The sequence below is a fragment of the Formica exsecta genome, unplaced genomic scaffold, assembly GCF_003651465.1.
Source record: "Formica exsecta isolate Colony F162 unplaced genomic scaffold, ASM365146v1 scaffold262, whole genome shotgun sequence".
NCBI classification, from domain to species: Eukaryota; Metazoa; Arthropoda; class Insecta; order Hymenoptera; family Formicidae; genus Formica; species Formica exsecta.
Window position 1 is genome coordinate 195,908 of NW_021849885.1, and position 24,781 is coordinate 220,688.

General features: G+C 38.6%; 1 protein-coding gene and 1 long non-coding RNA gene across 3 annotated transcripts in view; one reads left to right on the forward strand and one right to left on the reverse strand.

Annotated features, from left to right (window-relative positions):
- Window positions 1–19,661, forward strand: part of LOC115236910 — a 50,051-nt gene extending 30,390 nt beyond the window's left edge. For both annotated transcript variants that reach the window (XR_003884279.1, XR_003884278.1), the window contains one exon: window positions 19,449–19,661. This is a non-coding gene — a long non-coding RNA (uncharacterized LOC115236910). The remainder of the gene's footprint in view (window positions 1–19,448) is intronic.
- Window positions 1–24,781, reverse strand: part of LOC115236907 (kinesin-like protein CG14535) — a 110,306-nt gene that overhangs the window by 25,630 nt on the left and 59,895 nt on the right. The window contains exons 2-3 of the mRNA XM_029809639.1: window positions 11,034–11,222; window positions 23–116 (exon numbers count right to left, since the gene is read on the reverse strand). Coding sequence (XP_029665499.1) covers window positions 23–116; window positions 11,034–11,213 — 274 coding nt within the window. The 5' untranslated portion in view covers window positions 11,214–11,222. The remainder of the gene's footprint in view (window positions 1–22; window positions 117–11,033; window positions 11,223–24,781) is intronic.

Here is a 24,781-nt window from a genome sequence, read left to right on the forward strand (position 1 = left end):
AGAAAAGTGTTTGTTAACTTACCTAAGCCAGCGTGTCCAAAACAAAATAGACAACCATCCGTTCCATTGATGACCGCGTGAATTACGTCCGTAAGAGCGCTCGAACAGATCTCAGTCTGAAAAAAACATATACATATTAATACATATTTTACGATCGCAATTATTAAATATTGATTACGATATTTTTTAATTTTCTTTGCGCGATAGACATGCTAAATTCGTTCCGATAATTATTAAATCTCGCGTTATGTACCTCGATACAGCTTTAGGGCAGTTGTATGGACGCTTATAGACGCGATTTTAATTGCATCTGTCTTGCAATAATACCGCGACGAGAGAATGGAAAGGGGCGAAACGTCAAGCCTTCGCAGGACAGCGAGAGGAAAGAACTCGTCCGGGCTCTCGTAAAGTGCTTAAGAAAGCGTGTTGGCGGACCGGGTTTAATAAACGCGTGTAACATCTCCAGAGTGAAAAGTGAGGAGAAATAGGGGTGGGGGGAGTAAAGAGGGAAAAGGGTCGCGGGATTATGGGAGACGGCCCTTTGTTTGCTCCTAATGTATTCATAGACTGGAAAAGACTTTTCCTCTATGAAGGCCGCGAAACAACGCTCGAGTCCAACCCGAGCGAAACCACTCTTTAAAAAAGACTCGGCCCTTGGATTGTGACGGCCGTTCGCCGATTCGATATCGAAATCTTGAGTATCAATAAGGCAGATAACAGCTCGAAGGGTCGTTTATTCGAGATAAAGAAACGGGTTTTGCGAATTTTTTGCAAAACTTGTCGAAAATCTTCAACGCCGAGCCTGCGGTTGATATATCGCTTGCGATCGATGATAGAATGCGTCTAGGTCGACTGTCCTTTTTCACTCCGACACCGTTCAATGAGCGAAAACTAGACGGACGAAAGAGATGGAAAAATGTATGTTATGAGAGGAAAGGGGATTTCTCGCAGTTTGCGGAGAAAATCGAGAGGAAGATGAGGGACGTGTCGATGCCTCGACCAAACAAGATTGAAATCTTCGTGGACGAGAATCGGATGAGCCCGAGATGGAAAAAGGGATGCGAGAATCTCGTGAAAAAAGAAAGCGTGAGGGGAAGGGGTAGTGTATCGGGGGTAAGAAAAGGGGACGGAGAGTTGTACCGGAAAGACGATCGAGATGGAGAATCGAAGTAAGAAGAGAGATGTCGGAAGAGAAAGAGAAAGAGGGGCCGACCACTCCTTCCATTTTCTCTCTTTTTTTTTCCCGCGGCGGCAAAAGGATAGGGAAATAAGGAGTCTAGTCCCTTTCCCAATATGGTAATACCAATCTGTCGCTGCTCGTTTCAAAGGGGCGGCACAGCGTGTAGCCGCAAACGAGTCTGCCGATACCGCCGCAGATTTACATTGACTTCTTGATTCGCGGATAGAGAAACGTTTCTTTTGTCGCATTCTGATAAAGGAATTTATTATCTGAGAGGGAATTGCTCGTTAATTTATACACGGGTGATCGCATGCCAATTAAATGAAACTCCGCTAATCACATTTATCTATGAAATCGTCATATTTACTTTGACTTTTGTAACATGTTGACGTAATAATAAAAGAACTCATTTTTATATATAAAATTAATTATTTTAATCGCGATATATATAATCCTTTTTATTTTCTGGGTTTATTAATTCTTTTCGTCTCACAAAGTGTTGATTTAATGTTGAAAATATTCAATTGATAAGCAAAAGATATCCACATATGAGGAGAAACGTTTTTGCTTAAACGACGAATTGATATGAAACCGGTATTGACAACAGTATATCTGATACTTACCATAGTAACAACAACGACATTCATAATTATAAGAGGATCATCCCGAGGGATATAACGTAAAGCAAATACATTTCGTAGATACCTGCACCCTCCGTCGTCAGAAATCTCGCCCTTGAACTCCCCGAACTGTCGGCATGACGGTTAATGAAATACGTGACCGGAGCCACCATCATAATCTCAAACACTTGATTCCGCGCCCGTGCGACCGGAGAAATTGCGGAAAGGGTTCTTCCACGCTTCTGATGCGCGCGAGCGAGAGCCCATCGATGTCGAGCCTTTGAAAATTTTCACCGGCGAGAGACCACCCTCTCTGTGATGTCCGCCCTCGGGCCAGACACCCGCACGTAATGCTGTTTAACTCTCTCGCTCGGATTTCCGCCGGTTAAAAATGAGTAACAATAGCAATTCACTTCCGCTTTGATGTTCTTTTAATAATCGAAATTCGCAGAATTAATACGCGGAGAGCAACCGGAAATAGAACTGGATGAAAATTATTTAATTATTTGGCCGGGCCTTTGTCGTGAAATATTTTTTTCGCATGTATTTCTTTTCTGTGCGTTATTTATGGGGAGTAAAATAAGAGTTGAGATAACGTAATTCGATGAAAAAGTTTACCTTGTCGGTAGTAATATCTATAATAAAGTATGTTTTAATTTATAGATAATTGTGATAGCTCTCGCGAAAAATAATTTTCCCCCCGTTGTTCATCAAGAGTTTTTTATAATTCCGGCAACCCTTGCCAATTGAGAGGAATCGGTCGACGCGGACGTGACGTCTCAATCGCGTTCATCTCGAGATGTTTGTTTCGAACGGGGTGGTGTGAATTAAAAGACACGCACCGCGGTGTGACTTACAAGCGGCATCGTGTCGTCACGCTCGTACTCGTTTAAATTCGGTTTGCGCGACGCGTTTCGGTAACGCAATATTGGTGCACCGGACCGGAATACCAATCGTACGGAGGGTTGAATGTGCCCGCTCTCGCAAGAGCACCTTCCGCTTGCGAAGAAGAATCCACGACGGGGGTCGCTCTCCCCGCTTTCCCCGTTTTCGATTTCGCCATCTACGCACGCCTCTCGTTCTCCCTTACCGTCATTCCGATGCCTCTTCATCCTTCTCCAGACGCGAAATGTAAAACTCATGTCGAAAGTTCGGAAAGAAGCTACGAGAAACGTTTCACCCTCGTGACGTTGGAGTGGGACCGAACGAGGAGGGGTTCTCTTAATGGCTGGAAATAATCGAATGATCTCCCCTCCGTTCGCGTCGCCGACGAATCTCTTAATTCGCAAGTTTTCCAGATGTCTCGACGGCAATGTCTCGGGGCGAATCAAGGTGACATCGCCTTGGACATTAGTCGACTTACAAGCGCCGACACTTTCACGGTTCGTCCCTGCTTCGTCTTTCAATGTCTTTGCGAAACCTTTTATCAATGATAAAAGAATATACACTACGAAGATCTTTCTCTTTAGATTATTTCTCGGCGTTTATATGGCAGTTAATCCAGAGATCATCTTTAAAATTACTTTTCGAAATTTAAAATTTTCTTTAACGTAAAAGATATCTACATTTTTTTTAAATAATTTTAATAATTTTAAGTATTTTATTATTATTTCATTTATTATTATTTCATTATTATTTATTTTAAGTATTTTTTTAGTAATTTTAGCAAGTATAAGTTAATGCTGTATATTCTCTCTTTTTACATCGAGATAGAACATAGAAATTACGGTAACAGAACAATTGAATTTAGAGAAAAAATAAAGCTTGACAAGAAACGTTGCCTCCTTCATCTGAATATTTTTCCAAGAGAAATGCCATTTGTGCTTTAGTAAAAGCGTAAACTAAAGCCTATTGCAAGCAAATTTACATAAGAGCATAGCGTATAAGCGTCTCCGACCAATGAGGCTCCCGGTATAAGCTTTGCAGTACAATACAGCGGCTTACGTCGGGCGTTTCATTGGTCGACGCGTTTATGCACTATGACGATGTTCTTATGCAAATTTCCGTGCGATGCTGCTGATGTATCAATATTAATATAACTATAGAAACAAGACGCGGCGAAAGACAACGAAACCTCGTTAAGGCATACAATGCCGAGAAAGCACAATAACATCTTAGAATCAATATTTACTTACAGTGTAAAATGCACGAATTATATTAAACTAGCATTTTTTATGTTGCTTGCAAGCCTCCGCGCTCTTTTTTCTCTCCCAAATAAGATTTCATTTAGTTACTATTTTAATATTCAGTACAAAATGTTTTTTTCCAAACTACTCGTTCAATGAAAATCAAATATATGCAATAATAGCAGCAATTTGATTGTTCAAATATATGCGCTATTAAGCAGTGCGCTTTTTCGAGTAGCAAATAATTATATCATTGCTTGTTTGTTCGAACTGTTTAATTCACGTAATAATAAACGCGAGTCACGTAATCTTCTCCTTCGGTGCGATCATGAACGTTAAAATGGGAAAAACGTGCTGAACAGAAATTTTGTTATCAATGGAAAAAAAAGACGCGATCAGCATTTTTATCACGGCAATGCTAGATCATCCATTGTCAGCGTCATCGGATTTTTAACAATCGCACCAATCACGTATGTCGATTTTTGACAATCACGACTGGTTCTTTCTCGCATGGGCAGCGATCTTTTTTTTCATGTAATGCTTCGTCAAGGACAGCATTTTTTAAATATAATTTAATTAATTAATTTTCTCAAATTAATAAAAAAATTTATTATTAGAATTATAGGAGTAAATTTAAGGGCAAATCTATGCGGTAAAATAAAAACACATGAAATTATTACAACACTCGTGAATTTCGTTAGCAAGAATATGCGATACAGTAGCACATTTTTTTATAAGCAAGACGTAGTCGTATTTGCATGCAGGTAGCATCAAACATCTATCGCGACGACGCTATTCGATGAAAACCGTATCAAAAACAAACAGCCCTGAGGGGATGCTTTTCGCCCTCGTATACGTGCGACGAGACACGAGCGATTAGTAATCGTAGGCGAGGTACGGGAGGATGGGAGAGACAGAATGTGCGAAACACACGCTCACGCACAGGAAATACTCTCGTCGGAATTTACGAGCCGGTAATTCCAAAAATTGCATTGCGATACACGTGCTTTCCGCTCGACATACCGTGATTCATTTTAACTTATTCGTTTATAAATTATTTCCGCCAGCAACCGAGACATAAACACTAAGTTAACTTTGCGAGAGCTCGACGTATTATTTAATCGAATAATGGTTTAATGATCAACGACATAGTGATTATTAACTGCGAACAAATAATTATTGATAATTTATTAAGTCGATATGTGAAATCAGATGAACTTTAGTTCGCAATGAAACCGAACTGCATTTGATTTGATAGAAAGAGGCAACACGTAATAAAATTATTCAATTTTGCAATGCTGCGGCAAGAGATTAAAAATTTGCGAACTTTATGCTGAATGCAATCGTTAATAATGAGCCGCACGTGCATAAAAATTTCTCCGATGTTGACGAATTTCCACAGCAGTTTGCGAAACGGTGGCTGATCAATTCGTAGCAGGCCCGGTTGCGTAAATAAGCGAAATACGGTCGACGGTCCGCAGAACGAATAGCGATCGCATTTACATCGTGGAATTTTCGACTCGTCGTCGACGCGTGGTGCGATAACTCCAGGGATAACAACTCGGAAAACTTTTCATCCACCTCCGACGGATCCGCAGAATGGTGGGCTGCAGTGCTAGAGAGAAACGAGGGCGGGAGGGGGTTTAGGCGAACATAGGGTGAGAAAGGGTGACAGAACCCTGGCTCGCGCACGAGCGCCCTTCCGCCGCGCGATGTCGTGAAATATGTCGCGATTTACACGGGAGATTGGCGTCATTGGTGCCTGGGGAGCAAACGAGTGCTGCCCCCCTTTTTTCCCTTCTCCTGGCGTTATCCCCCGATTTACCGAATTCGCCCCCTACCCTCATCGTGACGCCCTCTAACCCCTGCGCGGGCGGGTGTGGCTTGCCGGATCAAAAAAGCATTCGCGAAATCCCAGTGCCTGCCTGAGCGATACAAAATCGAAAATGTGAAACTGTGAGACCTCGTATCTCTCCCTATCCGTCGAATCTAAATTTTTTTCTTTTTTTTTCTATCTATCCTATTGATTCGATTGCGCGAAAAATCGGTCCACTTATCGCTTTGCTCCGAAGATTGTTATCTGATAATTTATTAAGTCTATTATTTTCGGTGTAATATATTACAAGACATTTTCCTCATATATTTTAATTTCTGATTTTTAATTATCAAAATCAAAGAGATAGGACAAACCGATTGAAGAATATCAGACTGAAAATATGCATCTCAAACAGTTCGTGCGAAAGATATATTGTTTCGTTGTTGTACCGCAAACCTCAATTTTATGCATCGTTATTCGATCCACGTCATAACGTCATAAGTTTATTCCGCAAGAACAAAAGTAAATCATAGTCTGTCATAGAGCAAACGTCTGTAGATGCAGTGAGGTGTGCAACGAAGTGCAATGACTATTCCCTCATCTTTGCTGCCGTTCAGCTGACACCTGTCAAACTTCATCAGCTTTGCTTAACACCCGGTCGCGGGTTACAGCGTAAATTAATCTCGCTGTAATATGGAAATACGTCATTCAAGAGGATACGACGGATATCTGGCCGCACAGAATGGGCCAAGAGGCAAGGAGCGCAGACGCAGCTGAGGGCAGGATACCTTGGCTACGGGGCCGTATGATTGGTTTATAGATTATCAAGCATTTGCTCGAGAATGGCAGTGACGAGCCCCACGCCGATCATGCTTATTCGCCGATACAGAATATCTCCGTGAGGAGTGCATTTTAGCGACAACCGGTCAATTCTGTTATTATTATAACGATCTCTACACATCAATAAAAATAAGTTTAACAATGGGAAGGAAATTTTAATTGATATATTTACGCAGGACGTTTCCAGTTGCATAGAATGAGTTTTTGTAATTTATTTTCAAAACAGTAAATAACCCTTGGCGTTAAATTAATCTATTTCTCCGATTCCAAGAACAAAGTTGCAAAAATTTAAGGGAAAGAGACTTGACACGCATTGACCGGCGATTTATTTTCGCGGGGCAGCCGAATTCTCATGGGAGTCAGGAAGCAAGATATCGCGGGCTCATAGGCTCATAGGTCTCATCGGTCGGCTCGTTCAATCAGCATACCCCGGCAAATGAGCAATAGATCGGTGACGTGCATACACATTGACTGTGTGTGCTGCGTACACACACGGACGCGCATAGGCACACACGCGTGCGTAATCCACAGCGTGACTATTAGTCGTAAGTCAATAATAAAGCCCTTGTCCTGCCGCGGCCTATAATGGCCGCGGTGAATTATTCTGGTCGGGATGCATTGTCCTGGGTCTCCAGCCGGCTTGGAATTGTCGGTGAAGCACGCACACGGCTGCATATGTGCGCGCCGAATGCGTGGCTGTTTGCGCGTATGACGCGCATAATTGAGATGGATGTCGATTGATTCGCGGCCGGGTTTCGTTCGCGCGGGGCCTGCTTATTGGCAGCTCATTGTTAACACTCGAGTAGTAGGCTCAGTTTCTACTGGATTTTAATATATATGTCATTATTTATCTTACGGCATCGAAAATTATAATTGTGTCCTTTTTTAAATATTCTATCGCATACACAAATTCAAGTTGCTAAATGTTTAAATTTTTTCTTGATATTTTAAGAAATGCTTAGAATAATAAAGTCTGTAACATTTATTAATTCTTAATAGATATATTCTTTCAATAATCATTTAATTTTGCATCATTAGTAAATAGGTATTAAATATATATAAAAAAATTTACTTCAATTAAACTGAATGTATATTAAGATGCCAAAGTGAAATAGCAAACAAAGTGTATTATACTTAAATTTATGGAAATAAATTTTAACATTACGCGCATCTTAACTGAAATTGCTTTATTAGATTATTGAAAAAAGTTTTTGAACATCTACATTTCCAAAAAAAAAAAAAAAAAAAAAAACTCGCTTTGAAAACATGCTTTGAAAAATATAATATCCCTTGCGCCGTGGAAACGCGAAGGCTATGAGTTTTCTGTTTCGCCGTATATTGTTTCCGATAAATTGTACGCTATACACTCGCTAGCCGCGTGATCGAATACGCGAAAAGAAAGTTTCGCACAAATTGCGCACTCGAGAACGGTCCTCAAAAGGATTCTGTCGCTTCTTCCTTCTGTATCTTCCCATTATTTCTTGCTCGAAGAGATAAACTTTATTATCTGATATACGTTTTTCGACATCAGCTTCTCACTCGCGTATTTCCTATACTTTCTTTCCGTTGGAAATAGACCTGTAACGACTTTTTTAAATCAATTTAAATCAATCTGACTTTATCAAAGTTTTACTGGACTTTATTAAATAACCCACCAATAAAATTTACGCCATCATTACGAGCTCTGTTTGACTGGTTGAAATGTTAATAATAGAAATTGCGCTTGTGGTTTCTTTGCTCTTTGCAAACAGAAGTGCAACTGCAATTTCGATTAATAGTATTTTCTTTAGCCGGCAGATATCCTTGTTAACTTGGAGCTCAAATATATATGGACATCACATGTCCGCAGGGTGTATTTATGCAGATACCGGCCGATGTAACGCGCAAATATAGCGTATCAAGCGGATTATGTCACCGCTAAAATTATCGTCATCGACGAGTGGACATTGTTGATAAATATCCACCTGCTATCACGATTATTTCATTTGTCGGTAGAAGAATAACGTGTAAAATCCAATCTTTATATTATTGAACTCTTTTTATAATGTTACGAAAAGCTAAAATTACAATTCTTTATTGTATTGAAATAATTGGGCACGGAAACTAATATATATATAAAGATTTCATTACGATTCATTTTTATTGTAATAGTCATCGTTGCGTTTACGTTCACTTGACGTCAAAAAGAAAAACTCATTGTTACGATCGCAATCGTCCATTGGTAAAGTCTGATATGGATAACGGGATTTACGAAGGGCGGAGATCGGCGCCATCGATTCTCGCGATTCTACAAAAACGTCAAAGAGATCGCTGGTTTGATGATGAACGATTGTAGGTTGTCCGTTAGAATGGCGGCCGGCCCCAGTAGTCTTTAAAATATTCAAGCGAGAGTGTGTTTGACGGCCAATCGGAAAGGACGAAAAGTCGCGCTGGACGCCGGGACTCGCTCTTTCGAATTCGGCTCTTTCATCCCATGGAGCTCACCCCCAGAAGCCCAGCTGGTCCGCAGTCGGTTCGATGGATCGCGAAGGGAGAAACGAAAAAAGAGTCAGGGCAGAGTGGGAAGAGGACAAGAGAAAAGGCCTATTGTGTCCTTCAATGACAATCGCCGTGGCCGACGAACATTTGATGGAATCAATCGATTGATTTCTATGGTACTTCTAAATATTACCGAGGCGAAAGAGAAATGCTAAAGAAAAAGAGAGGGAGAGGAATAGACGAAGAAGAGAAGAGGGGAAAGTGTAGGTGGGATAGTCTCTCTGGATTAAGGAATATGGCTAGAGGAATGAAGAGATAGAGAGAACTAGAGAGATATATATACATATATATGCGCTGTCAGAGCGAAGCGCGAGAGAGGGATTCTGGAATATCCAGTAGCTCCGGGCTCATTTGAATCAGACGCTCAATAATGTCCCTCAGGAGTACCGAAATATCTCAATATGTGTATATAACGTTGTGCTGTGGCGTGGCTTACGATCTCTAGTGATATTTGCTCCAGCGGTACGATCCATCAAGGTCGCATAATACAATTCATCGGCATCGTTGACACGCAGAGAAAGCTTCGATAATAATTTTCAGCGCTACTGATAACGATTGGCAAGTTAATCCAGGGGTCAGTCAAAAATTTATCTCTTTAGTGAAACTGTTTTAATACTGCATTATTAATTTATTCATATACAAAATATATATTTATTCTCACATGTATGTAAGAGAAAATATTTTATACAAATCAAATCAACTTTTATTTAGGAATGTATTTTAAGAAATTACAAAGATCTTACTGATGAAAAAAAAGAATGTATTTTATGTAATATTGTCGGATTTTGCAAGATGAAAAAGAATGTAGAAAAATATTCCGCCTATATGGTAACACGATAAACTGTCCCGAGGATGCTGTCGGCAGGGCTCGGTTTGCTTGGTAGCAACCGGGGAAGTCACAGGCAAAGAGCAACATTCGCCCGAAGGGATGGATTTTCCTGTTGGAGGTGGAGTTTAGAGGTCGGGAAATTAGTTTAGTTATGCGCCCGGCAGGGACGCCTCTTACGTTTCCACTACGGACGTAAGATCTCGTCAGAGCACGTACTATTTTCTTCTTCTTTCTCTCTCAGTTCTCTTTACTCTGACTCTCTGTGTTTCTTTTATTCTTCGTAAACTTTTTCGAGTCTTTTCTTTGGTCCACGCTCTTCTTCTCATGAATCTCGAAGAATCGAGCCGGCTAGTGGCCCTTCAGGAATCAATCGAAAAAGGACGGGGAGGGGTGGAAGATTTTCCGGAGTGAGAACAAACCGAACGAGTAAAGAAGAAGAGCGGCTTCAAGTACGAAGTAGCAACCACCCTCCATTGAGGGCTGTTGCTACTCGCTACTCCAGAAACAGCTGGCCGACGAAGACGTCATTGACTTGAGATCTCTGTCTCTTTCTCTCTCTCTCTCTCTCTCTCTCTCTCTCTTGTGCACGCGTACGGATTTTCCCGACTATCGAGCGACCTTAAACACGCTCGTTATAAGTACCGCTTTGTTCGCTACGCCGCACTCGAGTGCCATTTGAAATTTAAAACGTTAACAGGACAGTCTGAATGGCAGAAATTAAGTCCTGTTCGCTATCGACTTAATCCGAACGCAATATTTCAGATATCTTCCGCGACAGATAAATTTCCACATGTGTGCTGGATGAAGCATATAGAGTGAAAAACTTATGAAAGTTATACTCGCGTACTAGCTAACATTAAAACTTGACAAATATTTTATAAAGTAATGTTGCACCTAAGTCATATTTTTGCAAATCTTTTTTTATTCGTATTGTGAGTTTTAGAAGACGTTCTATTAAAACAAATTATTTTTGATATATCTAACATTATTCTGAATCTTTGATATTATATTTATTAAATAATCATATTTAATATATATAAATACACACATATACATATATTTCTCTGTATTTATAATTATATACCTGGGAGTCCTCCTCGGTAAAGATAGCGTCAAACGCAAACATTTTCGGCGCCGCCACAGTAGGCCGTCGATCTTCTGCCGATGAAGATTGCCCGGATGCTGGGTCCACTAAGGTAACTTGCTTCTTCCGCTTATCCGCGTTGAAAAAACTGCCCCCGTCTCCAGACGATACCCTCAGCATGACTTTTACCTAGATAATATACAAAGATTTCAAAATTAAATTTCTTTTCTATCAAAATCAGCGTGTATGATAAGATTCTAAATCGAATTAAATGTTAAATCCAAAATACAATAAGTCAACGAAATTGCTCAAAATTCAACAATACGTTATATAAAAATTCATTTTCTAAGATTAAATATATATAATAAAGGAAAAGAGATTTTTTCTTTTCTTTCGTTTTCTTTTCATTTTCTTCATCAATATTTTAAAATATGTGTTTTAGTAAAATTATAATCGCATTATTCACTTAGTGACGGTAATCGTAGATATAACTTTTCAATCGTGATTGCGGGCATTAATGTAGTTGACAATAAATGCATTAATTATTGTGAAATTGAATTAGTTTTGGAATTTGTCAATTGGACTGACAGCAGATTACATTTGGTGACTAAAGATAAAGCTTTCTCATCATTTAAGCGTCCAGCGAATTCGCTTCAATAGGTTAATACTGTATAATAAATTAGCTCCGCTCTCTCATCGAATAATGCTCTCATCAAAATTATCTGATAGAAAGTTTCTGCCAAGTGAACGTCAAGTCATCTAAAATTACTGTGACCTACGGTCATTGAACGAGCTGCAGAACTTGCTGAATGTGTATCGGGTAAAATTATTAGACAAGAAAATTGTGTTTAATTAAACAATCATCGCTATATATCAATCTGCACATACACACACACACACACACACACAAATAATATAATACGTCTACTAATTATATCATTTTATGTAAATATCATGATTAACATAACATGACATAATTAATATAGAAATATAATAACGAAATATAATAACTCATTATCTACGCCAGGTTATGTAAAAGTTGCGTAATGCATTACTACATTTCAAATTTAATTAAAACATTTATATTACGGGTTTTTTTCAGTTACAATTATTTTAATATATGAATATATGAATTTTTTATGGAAAGAGTTAATTTCTTTCAGTTCTACATAAATTGAGAAGATAATTTATAATCGTAAAAAAATGAACAAAAGGTGAAGGGTCATTTCACAGCTTTAAAATGTTGAAAGCGCGACATTTAATTACGATATTCGAGCCACGATGGATGCCGGGTAACATGATAGCGGAGAAATGCATGTATCCAAATATGCGAGAAGATATTTGCTAGCCTCTCGTGAAATCGAATATCGCTCGCAAACATCGAACGGACAGTTGAGCATTCAAGGGGGCAAACAAGTTGCTTTATTAAAAATCATACATCGGATGGACCTGCGACCCCACTTATCTGCGGCTTTCAACATTTTGTAATTTTTTGTCAATTCAGCATTTTGCAAATTATCACAACAGCGGTTTAGGTTTCCTCGATCGCATTCGTGAATTATTCTCTTGAATTGTAACGTTTTATTCTAAAATTTATTGTTTAGTTTTATATTATTCTCAGTATTCTAATTAATTATTTTACATCATAATGCAGATAAAACTGAATACGATATTATATTATCTCTACAAACACGAAAAGTTTATTTTCAAGAAATAACATTTTGCATGAATGCAATCGAGCATAACACCGATTGGAAACCATGGGAAGAGAAAACTGTATATAGAATGATATTAAGTTGTCCTTCCAGAGGAAACTCTTCAATTATTCTTATCTACGATTTGCGCCACATTTTATGTTTGCGCGTGATTTAAACGAACTCGAACCGAGCGATAAGACGCGCCGCACGCGTTCTTCCGCGCGAAGTCACGGCGATGCATTATTAAAGCCGCATCCGGCCCCGGTGCACCCAGATCGATGTCGTCGGTACAATCCACGGTTTGTTCGCGCAACACCGCGCGCCGGTCCGTTCGTCTGTCTGTCTGTCTGTCCAGGAAATTGGGTTTGGAGATTTCGTTCAGATTGCGGTGCACGTCCTATCTTTTGCATGCGGGAACGCTCCTGCCGTTGCGACGACACACAGGTACAAAAAATAGACGCGCGCCTTTTTTGTTTCTATCCACCCGACCACCCAACATTCTCCCCGTCGGTCTCCCCCCGGCGTCCTCTTGTCGTTTCTTGCCCCGCCGTGTAATAGTTTTGCGAAAAGACCGGTGCGGTACTGATCGAGCGACCGGAAATAAAACGGCTCCCTCGACATTGCTGGAGAAACTCCCGTATACATCGATCGCACGAATCTCCTCGATGTACTTCACCCTTTCACGAAGGGTGCTCTGCTCTCGAAGGTGAGTCCGATGCCCTCTCCTGTCCCTTCCGTTTCCCGAAGCTCGGCTATCTGCGAGGTAACCCTACGTGCTTGCCTGCAGCCACGTGGTATTTCGTTACGAAGCTGATTTCAAGGGTGGATATCAGTTCCGCTCGAACGGACCAGGACGAAGGAGGATCGGTCCCGGGTCCTCGAGGCTATCGAAGGACACTTCGCGCCACCAAAGCCGCTCCGGTTCTCAACGGCGTTACGGCCATTACGCACAACAATTTGCGGCGTGAAATTCTGAGTTTACAAGAAACTTGCATTAAATTTCAAACGTATAGCTCTAAAAGTAAATAGATGTAAAACATCTGCGAAAAATTTCTGTGAAATAGAATCAATCCATTAGTGAAGATTTTATTTATTAGAAATAAGATAACAGAATGTTTTTCTATAAATAGTGTAGGAAATCTTAATGACTCGTGCTTTGGTATTTTGAAATAAATCTAATTTTTCCTGCAATTTACAATTAATGTTTACGTCTTCTCGAGACGTTTTTAAATCGTATTTCAATTTAATTGATATCTCTCGCGATATTCTTTTCTTTCTACTCGTACTGTGTATGAGAATAATCTTCATCATGTCTGAAAATACCAACGGTTGATATTTTACGTACTGCAATAAAGTGCCCAAAAACTACATTTGAGAACGGAAGCCTCCTATAAGCCTGTTTCGTAATCATCAAAGTTCGGACAAGTACGTACAGTCCTCGAAACGGGAAAGGGGGATAGGGAGGTTTACCGCCACTCTACTCGAATTTATGCATCCTCTCCACGGACTATGAATCCAGATTTACGCGCCGGTACGTTGGAATTAATTAGTTCGCGGTCCAGCCTGAAACATGTAACTGATTCGGATGGAAACTCGGCGATAAACTGTGATCAACGCGCTAGTGATCATAGAGATCTCTCCAAGATTTATTAAGGACTTAATCCGACTAGTAATTTACTGAAGTTACTCGTCGCTCAAATGCTTTTACGCATTGGATTTTGGTTTTATTTTAAAATTTCAGTCGATATATACATGTATAGTCCGAAGTTCTTCACTTGTAACACACGTATTCGTTAAAATTTAGAATTAAAATTACTTTATACAGGATTAAAAAAAAAAACATTGAATAATTATATGGTAGATAGGACATATTATACTGAGTAAAAAAACCTTAGTAAACATAGGTCGACAGCTCAACCATTTCTGAGATATAAACATTTTTGTATGTTAACATCATGATTGATTTATTGGCTTCTACATGTGGCATGCGATGTTGATAAACACTTCAGTGTTTCTAAACCGCGTTCTGAATGTTTTTATTCAATTTCCATACATATTTCATAACAGAAGATTTCACCGGCGATCAGTCAGTTGTCGTCAACCGACGATTGCGGATCTTTGCAACACGTAGAAACCAGTAAGTCAATTATGATACTAGCATACAAAAATGATTATATCTCAAAAACGGTTGAGTTTTTAACTTATGTTTATCTATAAATATTGAAATATTGGTTTTTTTAACATCCTGTATATTAATTTCTAAATTTTTTAAATAGTCGTGTGTATATATAAAATAGACCGTAAATTTATTTAGCAAGGGTGTCTCATTAATTATAACGAATAATGTTACGAGCCATTAAAGAATGTTTTTCACATATGACAAACCAAATAGCGCTATCGGAAATGGCACTTGCAACGGAAGCAACGCATTAATTTTTTAACGCTCGAAGGCCGAGACGTTTATATGTGTCGTACACACGTTACGTTACAACATACGAGTGTTTTATGGCAGCACTCGTCCACGGAAGTATTATCCGCCAATTTACGATCATGGCGCGACGTGTTCGGCGTTTATAAATGAGCGATATGTCGCGCAAAGTTCCATATAAATTCTCGTCGAGCTCTCGATCGGGGGTCATCGTCTGCACGATAGAATCAAGCAATGATCGATTTGCGTGTCGACGATAAACAATGTAACGCGATAAACGCAATGTAACGCGAAGCAAGACGTTGTTGCAAATTATTTTGTGAACTGAGAGTGACGTTTAAAAATGCGAGAAAATATGGAAATTAAACGCGCTTACAAAATGAAAAGTTGATAGTGAAATTCAGTGAAGGACGGAAGGGAAAAAAGAAAACAGATACAAATACGCGAATTTATGAATAATACGAAGCGTTACAGTAAAATATATGTACAATAATATAGACTGTCGAATATATTTCAAATATGGAAAATGAGAATTAAATAACGTTAATCAAATTATATTGAAATGAACATCATATCTCTCTCTTTTTCTCTCTCAGAGATTTTAAGCTCGATTGACATTTATATACATTGTTGCATTTGTTACTAGTTAATATTATTATATAAATTTTGCAAAAAAGAATATGAAACCTACACAATGAGATCTCAGTCGAATGCCAAGAATTTATGGTTTGATCCGGTATTCATAAAGCGAAATTACCATCTAGCCCATGAATTCATACAAGTACACACTCGAATATCAACGATGTCGCGCACTGCTTTACGCCCGTCAAAAGTTTTGTAATGATCCATAATAACAATTATTGAGGACACCGGAGAACCGGCGAGACAATGCCAGCACGGGTTTAGTGCAAAAGTTGAGCAACCTGTAAGGATTTGATAGCAACCTAAAGTACATCCTGTACGCATTATGCAGAGTATATTTATTCAAGATTAAATATTTCGATAAAAAATACATGCATTGCGAGATTGAAAATAAGTTTGTGAATTTTATAAATAATTCATATATTTTATAATAATGAAAAAAATATATAAATTATATAATAAAAAAACAATGAATTTTAAAATATCTATTTTTCTATTATTGTTGAAAGAGAAAGACAGAGAGAAGCACAGATGTTTAAATAATTTTATATTAGAATAAGAAAAAAATGTATAACAATTTACGACAATTGCTTTTATTTATTATAATTTGATTTTTATTACATTCTTTCTTATATATTAAATTTGAAATTTTGGCTTTAATTTACTACGTTGATGAAATTAAACGGAGACTCGATTATATTTCTTTCTCTGTGATAGCATTATAAAATCATTGGCCATTGTTGAACAAAATTTTATCGACAGATCGTAAAGCGCTTTTACGTGAATATGTGTTATGAGGGATGATGAAAACTAATTATTGTAACTGGAATATATCTCGACTCTTGTTTCCAACAAGGTGAACTGTGGTACTGCATAGTCTAGCATTTTGTGGCTTTCGGTTGAAAGAGACGAGAAGTGAAGACCCGAGGGAGTATAACTTCGACGACGAATATCATCAAAGCCTTCGCGACCTATGATTGCTCTTTAACCGAAGATTATATGCCGAACGCGGTTTATTTACGTAATTGTCATCCGGAGGGAGTGATTCCCAGTATGAAACCCTTCGTTAAAATTATAGTAATCGTCTCAGCGATTGTCCTGGGGCAATTTTGATGTTCGGCTTCCAACAGCAATCGATCTCGCATATAAGTTGGCCGTATCTCTTACAGATAAGAAAAGAAATATGCCACGCAAACATTAGATTAATTTATTAATTTAATATACGAATAGAGAGAGAGAGACAAAAAACGAATTTATTATTTATATTTTTATATATTACTAGTATATCATTGTAATCTAATTACTAATCAATATTTTCATGCTAAGAATATTAGTTCAGTATTAAGTAAATTAATATATTATATTAATAAATGTGTAAATTAAAATAAAAATAACATTACATTCTCCGAAAGATGTAAACAACATTTTCATAAAATCAGTAATATTTCTTTTAAAGTATATCTATATTGCTGCAAAATTGCAAAAAAAAAATAAGATAACATAAATATATATGCATACATACAATCAGACATATTTATACTCGATATATCGTTATAAAACCATCTAAATGTCCAGCCTCGGGACAAGCTGAGGGGCTAAAGTTTCTGACTCGGCCGTTAAGGAATTTACACAGTGAAGACCTCCAGGCGATTCGAACGAAATTTACGCCATGAAATGGGTCAGGGGCATTTCATCCCTCGCGCAAGGGGTGTACTACCGACAAATCTGATTTTCGCGAGACGTGGCAAATGCAATCCCATCAGCGTTGAATTTTCCCCGACGATGAAGTATCTATAGGGTGATACGAACACAATTCCGTACCTCGACGATTAGAAGTTAATTCGGAAGAAAAATAGTATACTTATTATGTTTTTATTTCTTGAAGATATATAAAGAATTTATTTATTAACATCATAATAAAATATTAATCATCAATTTTTCAGATATATTTAGTACAATTTTTCTTTCGATATTATTATATATTGTATATAAAAAAGACACACCTTATATATCTTTTTAATTTTTTTTTTAAATTTATTAGAATAAATGATTGTTTCTCACATAGAATTTACTACAAGCAAGATTATCAAGTTTGTTCTTTATTTCTCTATCAATCACACACATTAACATGATAAAATTTACTTTCCACGAATTAATTTATGCACACTTGTGCAATGTAAAAGTCTCAAGTATTTCCTGATCTATAATCCGAGAACTTTATTTCTTCTGCTATCCTTTCTGCTCTCTCGCAAACATGTGCCTCGATATGCGTCTTATCTCAGTCGGACGGAATTTCGCGATTCAGTATGCAAGCACTATGACAAGAAGTACCTGTACATAGGGTAACGTAATACTTCCGTGGTCGTCTCGCTAACAAAGGTACGGGTTAAGAGGGTAAAATGCACGGTAAGGGAAGGTGGCAGAGGCAACGGCGAAGGGAGAGGAAGGTTGGTTAGGCGGACTGGCTCACTGGTTGGCTTGTGCAAAAGGGATCCTGCGTCAGTTAGGGTTGTCAGTCAAGTAGCGATAGCGGATAGAGTAGAAGCGTGCCGCACGCTACTTTAGCCCGGACCGAGCGAGCGTCGCGCTTGCGGTATAATACGTTGGTACAACGGTGTGACGTTGTAATGGCTGTATAATGGCGGTCGTACATGTTATACGGTTAATATTGCGGCGTCAAGCGACGTGGAAAGCAACAACTTGAAATGCTCGGCCTGACTCGCGGTTGGTCTGGTTAATGGCGATTGCGGCATCTCGCTCGCTCTTGCCGTCTTTCGGTCGTCTTTTATCCAACTACTTGGCCCTTCTTCCCTAATATTGACCGATTATTGATTCTGTCAGTCGCGATGCGTCGATGGAGATACGCACTTGCAAAATTATCGATAATCGATGGAATTATCAAAATTTGACTTTGTGTTAAAAATCTCTAATTCGTGATCGTATTCGATATTTTTATAAATAATTTCGCGATTGTTGGCGACAATTTTCTCAAAGTGTACACTTTTTCTCTGAAAATTGCGAAGATAGCGTTCTTCCGTGCTGAAAAGTATCGCGGTTAGACCCCAAGATGCTAAGTGCCTAGATTATAGCAGTCAGGCCGTAAGGAACACAGCTTGACGTACCGTGAAGAATGATAGTCATAAATTTCTTCGCGCTACTAACTTTTACCAGTGTCCCTTCTTCTCTCTTTTTCCTTTTATTTTTCTTTCTTCTTTCTTAGATAAATCAGAAACATTTGATACATTTCTCAATTTATGAGAACGGATATGTGCAAATCCGCAAATAACTTCATCGTCATAATCATATGTTTTTGTATACATTAATGAAAATAAATGTATATTATAAGTAAATGTGTATTATAAATTTTACATACGGGATAAGTTGTGTGATTAATGAAATGGTGAAAGAGTGATAAAATGCATAATAAAAAGCATCAAAATTTATTTTAAAAATATTACTCTCTCAGTTTCTTATATTCGTCACTTGACATTTCGAATCGTGATATTTTCTTCAACATGGCTTTATAGGAAAATGATATTTAAATATCGATTTTCCAACAAGACTTGTCACGTAATAGCTAATAAGTCTCAATGAATTATTAAAGTCTGTCAGTGATAAATTAATGATGTTGTTAATTTTCTGTTGCAGAGTTTGTCGACCTAGCCGTTTAACAAATCCATTAAAAGGTCTGCCACATTTATTACAGCGTTTTTCTGCTCGTTATGGCGATTGGTATCATCAAGTATGTATTAAAATAGAATGTATTTAATTAAAGCGGACTATCAATAAGGGCCTGTTGCACGTAATGCACAGTTTGTTGCATAAACGCGACAGGGAAACGACTGTTTTATTTACCGTATTATCAGCCATTGATCTTTTCGCGTCCCATATCGTTCATTTATTATTTTTCCTCCCTTCGGCAATTTCGTCTCTCGTTACCCATCGGAGAGCGGACCCCTCCTCTTACAGGAGAAAAATCGCTCTTATGTCAGACAGGAAGTGGCAGACGAGAGAAGGGCAACGAAAAAGAGAGAAATTGGTTTCCAAAGGTAAACTAATTTCAAGCCACTTCGTTTCGACGAGAAGTCAGCCTTCGTCAGCCTTGTCTCTGCCTTTTTTCTGTATCGGATATTCTCGTTTCTTCGTCCATCATCTCGTGCGTCTAGCCCCGCACCTTCGGTCTTGACCCAATTACCGTGAAAAAAAGTCGGCAACGACCGCGTTTGCATTGCCGTACGCAGTAAAAAGAACGAAGGACATGCTACGCTCGGTCTTTCGCAATCTTAAATGCTAATGAGGCACGATGCCAGTGATCCTTTGAAGGATTCCACCGTCCTTTGAACACGACGGTAGCCAGTGGGGGCCCATTAAACACTACTCACTCGTATTTTTGCGAAATTTTAGATAGTGATCTCTCGCGATGATTAAAATGAGATAACGTACCGAGATGCGTCAATGAGATAAGACATCTAGCAATTATTTTTTTTATATAACAGAGATATATATTTTTTTCTAATTATTATAATATTTCATTAAAAAAGAAATAAGTTTTTCTTGTGTTCAAAAGGAAAAAAATTAATTTGAAAATTAAATTTTTGATAAATCTTCGTGAGCAAGGCGAAAAGAAAATGATATAATTTATTAAATATAATAATTAACAAAGTAAAATATGTTGGTTGACAATGGCTAAGCAATAATTTTCACTACAGTAGTACGACTCTGTTTCTTAGCATGTATCAATCAGTATATATACTTTTCGCATTTGAAATTAGATTTTTAGACTTATATTTGTAAGATCTATTATTTTCTATGAAAAATATTAAGTAACGAACTATATGTTCAAAAATTTATAATACGTCAAATTTTCCAATTACAAGTTTTTTTCTGGCGATTATTGCTGTTTCTAATAGCGTGCCGTGAGTACACTATTTCGTCGTCGCCGCCGTACTGCACGTCGGGCAATTCCTTCGTACGTAATCCCTGGTAATTTCGACGAGGAGCATAGCAGTCGGGGAGACGTCTCGACGTTTGGATATACCGTCGAGCCGCAGAAACCGAACGTACGTGTAGCGGGAAATGTAAATTGCTCGCTTCTGCCTAAAGCCGCGATGTAATAAATCTCAGCGGCGAAGACACGACGATTGCCATCTATCGAGTAGGGATAAAATATAGAAATCACGTACGAGGGTTAAGAAACGTTGGAATTCGAGTTGATTGCTTCTGACGAATATATCTGAAAATTCCATCGCACTTGTGAGATAAAAAACGTGTATTTTTTTCTTATTTTGTTTTTTGATCAAGTGCTTAAATTCACTAATATTCAATTCACATACTGCCATTTAATATGTATTAATTAAGAATATTAAACGCATGAAATTCATTGACGCAAGTGAAAAATATTACGCTCAGTCAGTATGCAATTGAATGCAAAACTATAGTCGACGTGTTCTTTATCAGGCGGATTATTACTGTTATCGACATTAAATGCAGTGACTGCAACATAAATAGGTCACGACACCCAACAATGTGTGTGATTGTATCGCTCGCGTAATTATAATAAAATGTACATTCCTATTTTTCTGCCGAGTGGGCGAGTTTCTCTCCTCTCGACCGGCGCGGCGGATTAATGTACAATTCGCGTGACGACAAGTCGTTTACACGCGCGCGTAATTATCGTCCTGCCTGACGATATCGTGTGTTTTCCGCGGCGATATCTCGCGAAACACCCGAAAAAAAAGTGAATTATCACGGAAGCGGCACCTAGCCAGACAAGTTCCGATTTTCAACGTCAACAACAACGGTAGGTTTGTCTCCCGATCAAAACGCAATTATCCGGACGTAATGATTTGCTAGAAAATTATTAGCCACGGGCTCGCGGGCATCGTGCGATAAAAACTAAATGAGAAAGACAGAGAATAATTTTGGAATCAATGATACCGGCCGGCGTGACGATCGGTCGTAAAGTGCAGCGCGCAATTATTGTCGTCGCGAGTTAAATCGCACGTGTTTCTGCGGCACGCGTTCTCGTACACACCGCCTGACAGCCGATGTAATAAAGGCCTGAGATAAAGCCTGAACTTCCCCCGTTCTCGTAATTCTCGGTTTCCATATCCGAGGAACGACCTGCGTGACGAGCAGTCGTAACGAAGGGAACGTTGACGTCGCGGTTTGCCGGATGTTTTTCGGCGAAGGTTTCGTCGACACGGACGCGGTTAGTTATGCTCCATATCGAAAAGGTATTTTTTACTGTGTCCATTTCTAACGGCCAAACGAGTTTATTTCCTACTTCCGGTTGACAGAATTATTTTTTTGCCGATCGATTCGTTTACAGTAGTACGACTCTGTTTCTTAGCATGTATCAATCAGTATATATACTTTTCGCATTTGAAATTAGATTTTTAGACTTATATTTGTAAGATCTATTATTTTCTATGAAAAATATTAAGTAACGAACTATATGTTCAAAAATTTATAATACGTCAAATTTTCCAATTACAAGTTTTTTTCTGGCGATTATTGCTGTTTCTAATAGCGTGCCGTGAGTACACTATTTCGTCGTCGCCGCCGTACTGCACGTCGGGCAATTCCTTCGTACGTAATCCCTGGTAATTTCGACGAGGAGCATAGCAGTCGGGGAGACGTCTCGACGTTTGGATATACCGTCGAGCCGCAGAAACCGAACGTACGTGTAGCGGGAAATGTAAATTGCTCGCTTCTGCCTAAAGCCGCGATGTAATAAATCTCAGCGGCGAAGACACGACGATTGCCATCTATCGAGTAGGGATAAAATATAGAAATCACGTACGAGGGTTAAGAAACGTTGGAATTCGAGTTGATTGCTTCTGACGAATATATCTGAAAATTCCATCGCACTTGTGAGATAAAAAACGTGTATTTTTTTCTTATTTTGTTTTTTGATCAAGTGCTTAAATTCACTAATATTCAATTCACATACTGCCATTTAATATGTATTAATTAAGAATATTAAACGCATGAAATTCATTGACGCAAGTGAAAAATATTACGCTCAGTCAGTATGCAATTGAATGCAAAACTATAGTCGACGTGTTCTTTATCAGGCGGATTATTACTGTTATCGACATTAAATGCAGTGACTGCAACATAAATAGGTCACGACACCCAACAATGTGTGTGATTGTATCGCTCGCGTAATTATAATAAAATGTACATTCCTATTTTTCTGCCGAGTGGGCGAGTTTCTCTCCTCTCGACCGGCGCGGCGGATTAATGTACAATTCGCGTGACGACAAGTCGTTTACACGCGCGCGTAATTATCGTCCTGCCTGACGATATCGTGTGTTTTCCGCGGCGATATCTCGCGAAACACCCGAAAAAAAAGTGAATTATCACGGAAGCGGCACCTAGCCAGACAAGTTCCGATTTTCAACGTCAACAACAACGGTAGGTTTGTCTCCCGATCAAAACGCAATTATCCGGACGTAATGATTTGCTAGAAAATTATTAGCCACGGGCTCGCGGGCATCGTGCGATAAAAACTAAATGAGAAAGACAGAGAATAATTTTGGAATCAATGATACCGGCCGGCGTGACGATCGGTCGTAAAGTGCAGCGCGCAATTATTGTCGTCGCGAGTTAAATCGCACGTGTTTCTGCGGCACGCGTTCTCGTACACACCGCCTGACAGCCGATGTAATAAAGGCCTGAGATAAAGCCTGAACTTCCCCCGTTCTCGTAATTCTCGGTTTCCATATCCGAGGAACGACCTGCGTGACGAGCAGTCGTAACGAAGGGAACGTTGACGTCGCGGTTTGCCGGATGTTTTTCGGCGAAGGTTTCGTCGACACGGACGCGGTTAGTTATGCTCCATATCGAAAAGGTATTTTTTACTGTGTCCATTTCTAACGGCCAAACGAGTTTATTTCCTACTTCCGGTTGACAGAATTATTTTTTTGCCGATCGATTCGTTGTTTCTCTCGGTATTGCAAAATATTTTTCTTCTCGCATTTAGATTAAAATAATATTGGATGATTGCATAAGTTCGTGCCCGATTTTCATAGATGGCATTAAGTTACTGCATGGCGGAGTTCTATTGTTTTCGTGTGGTAATTGTTGCTTACACCGAATAGATGACGTTGTCTTATGTCAATTTAGCGTCAAACATTGTTCAGATAAGTCCATTTGTGCATAAGAGAAATCATTAAAAATGGAGAACGAAAAGGTGCATTTGCAGCATGTAATGTTATATGAATTTCGGAAAGGCATGAGTGTTCTCGCATTTAGATTAAAATAATACATTTACAGTGTCTATACTGCAGCTATAATTAAAAAAGTTTGTTAAGAATAAATTTTTTAGAAATTGTAGTTAAAAAAGATAATAATTTTATTTTAAATTAAGCAATCAATGAAGAGAAGACTTGAAAATTTGAAATTTTTATCCGATAGGTTCATCTAATTAAAAAATGACAATTTGTATTCTGAACTCGATCTTGTTGGATGTACATTGTGTTCTGGTCTAAATACGATGGGATTCAGATTTCGGGATCATTTGTATTCTTTTATCGAATATTATCTCTCGTCGAGTATACGACTCGCACGATACTGCAACGCTCAATATCATTACGTATAATTTCATTGTTTCGCGAATGCCGGCTGCTCCGTTAAATCGAGTTGCAAGGTAGATAGAACAGGAATTACCTGTCTGAAATACTAATAAACCTCGTGTTTCCTATAGTTGTAAAAGGAGAAAATATAGATTGTAAGCGATAAAGTTAATGTTTTACCATACTATTGCATAGTCGCCGTTTCTGGCCTTCGTAACTTCGCCATTTTTCTCATTCTCTGCTTTCGTTATACGCGCATGAGGAAATTGATAATATAATATATCGATCCCCTTTTGTTTCTTCATGTCTTTATTCCTCGTTCAGATTCGCACTCGCTTTAGTATTTTCTTACGGCTTGAGTTCGGTACACGAAAAAAATTAAGCGCTGCGTTCTAGTGA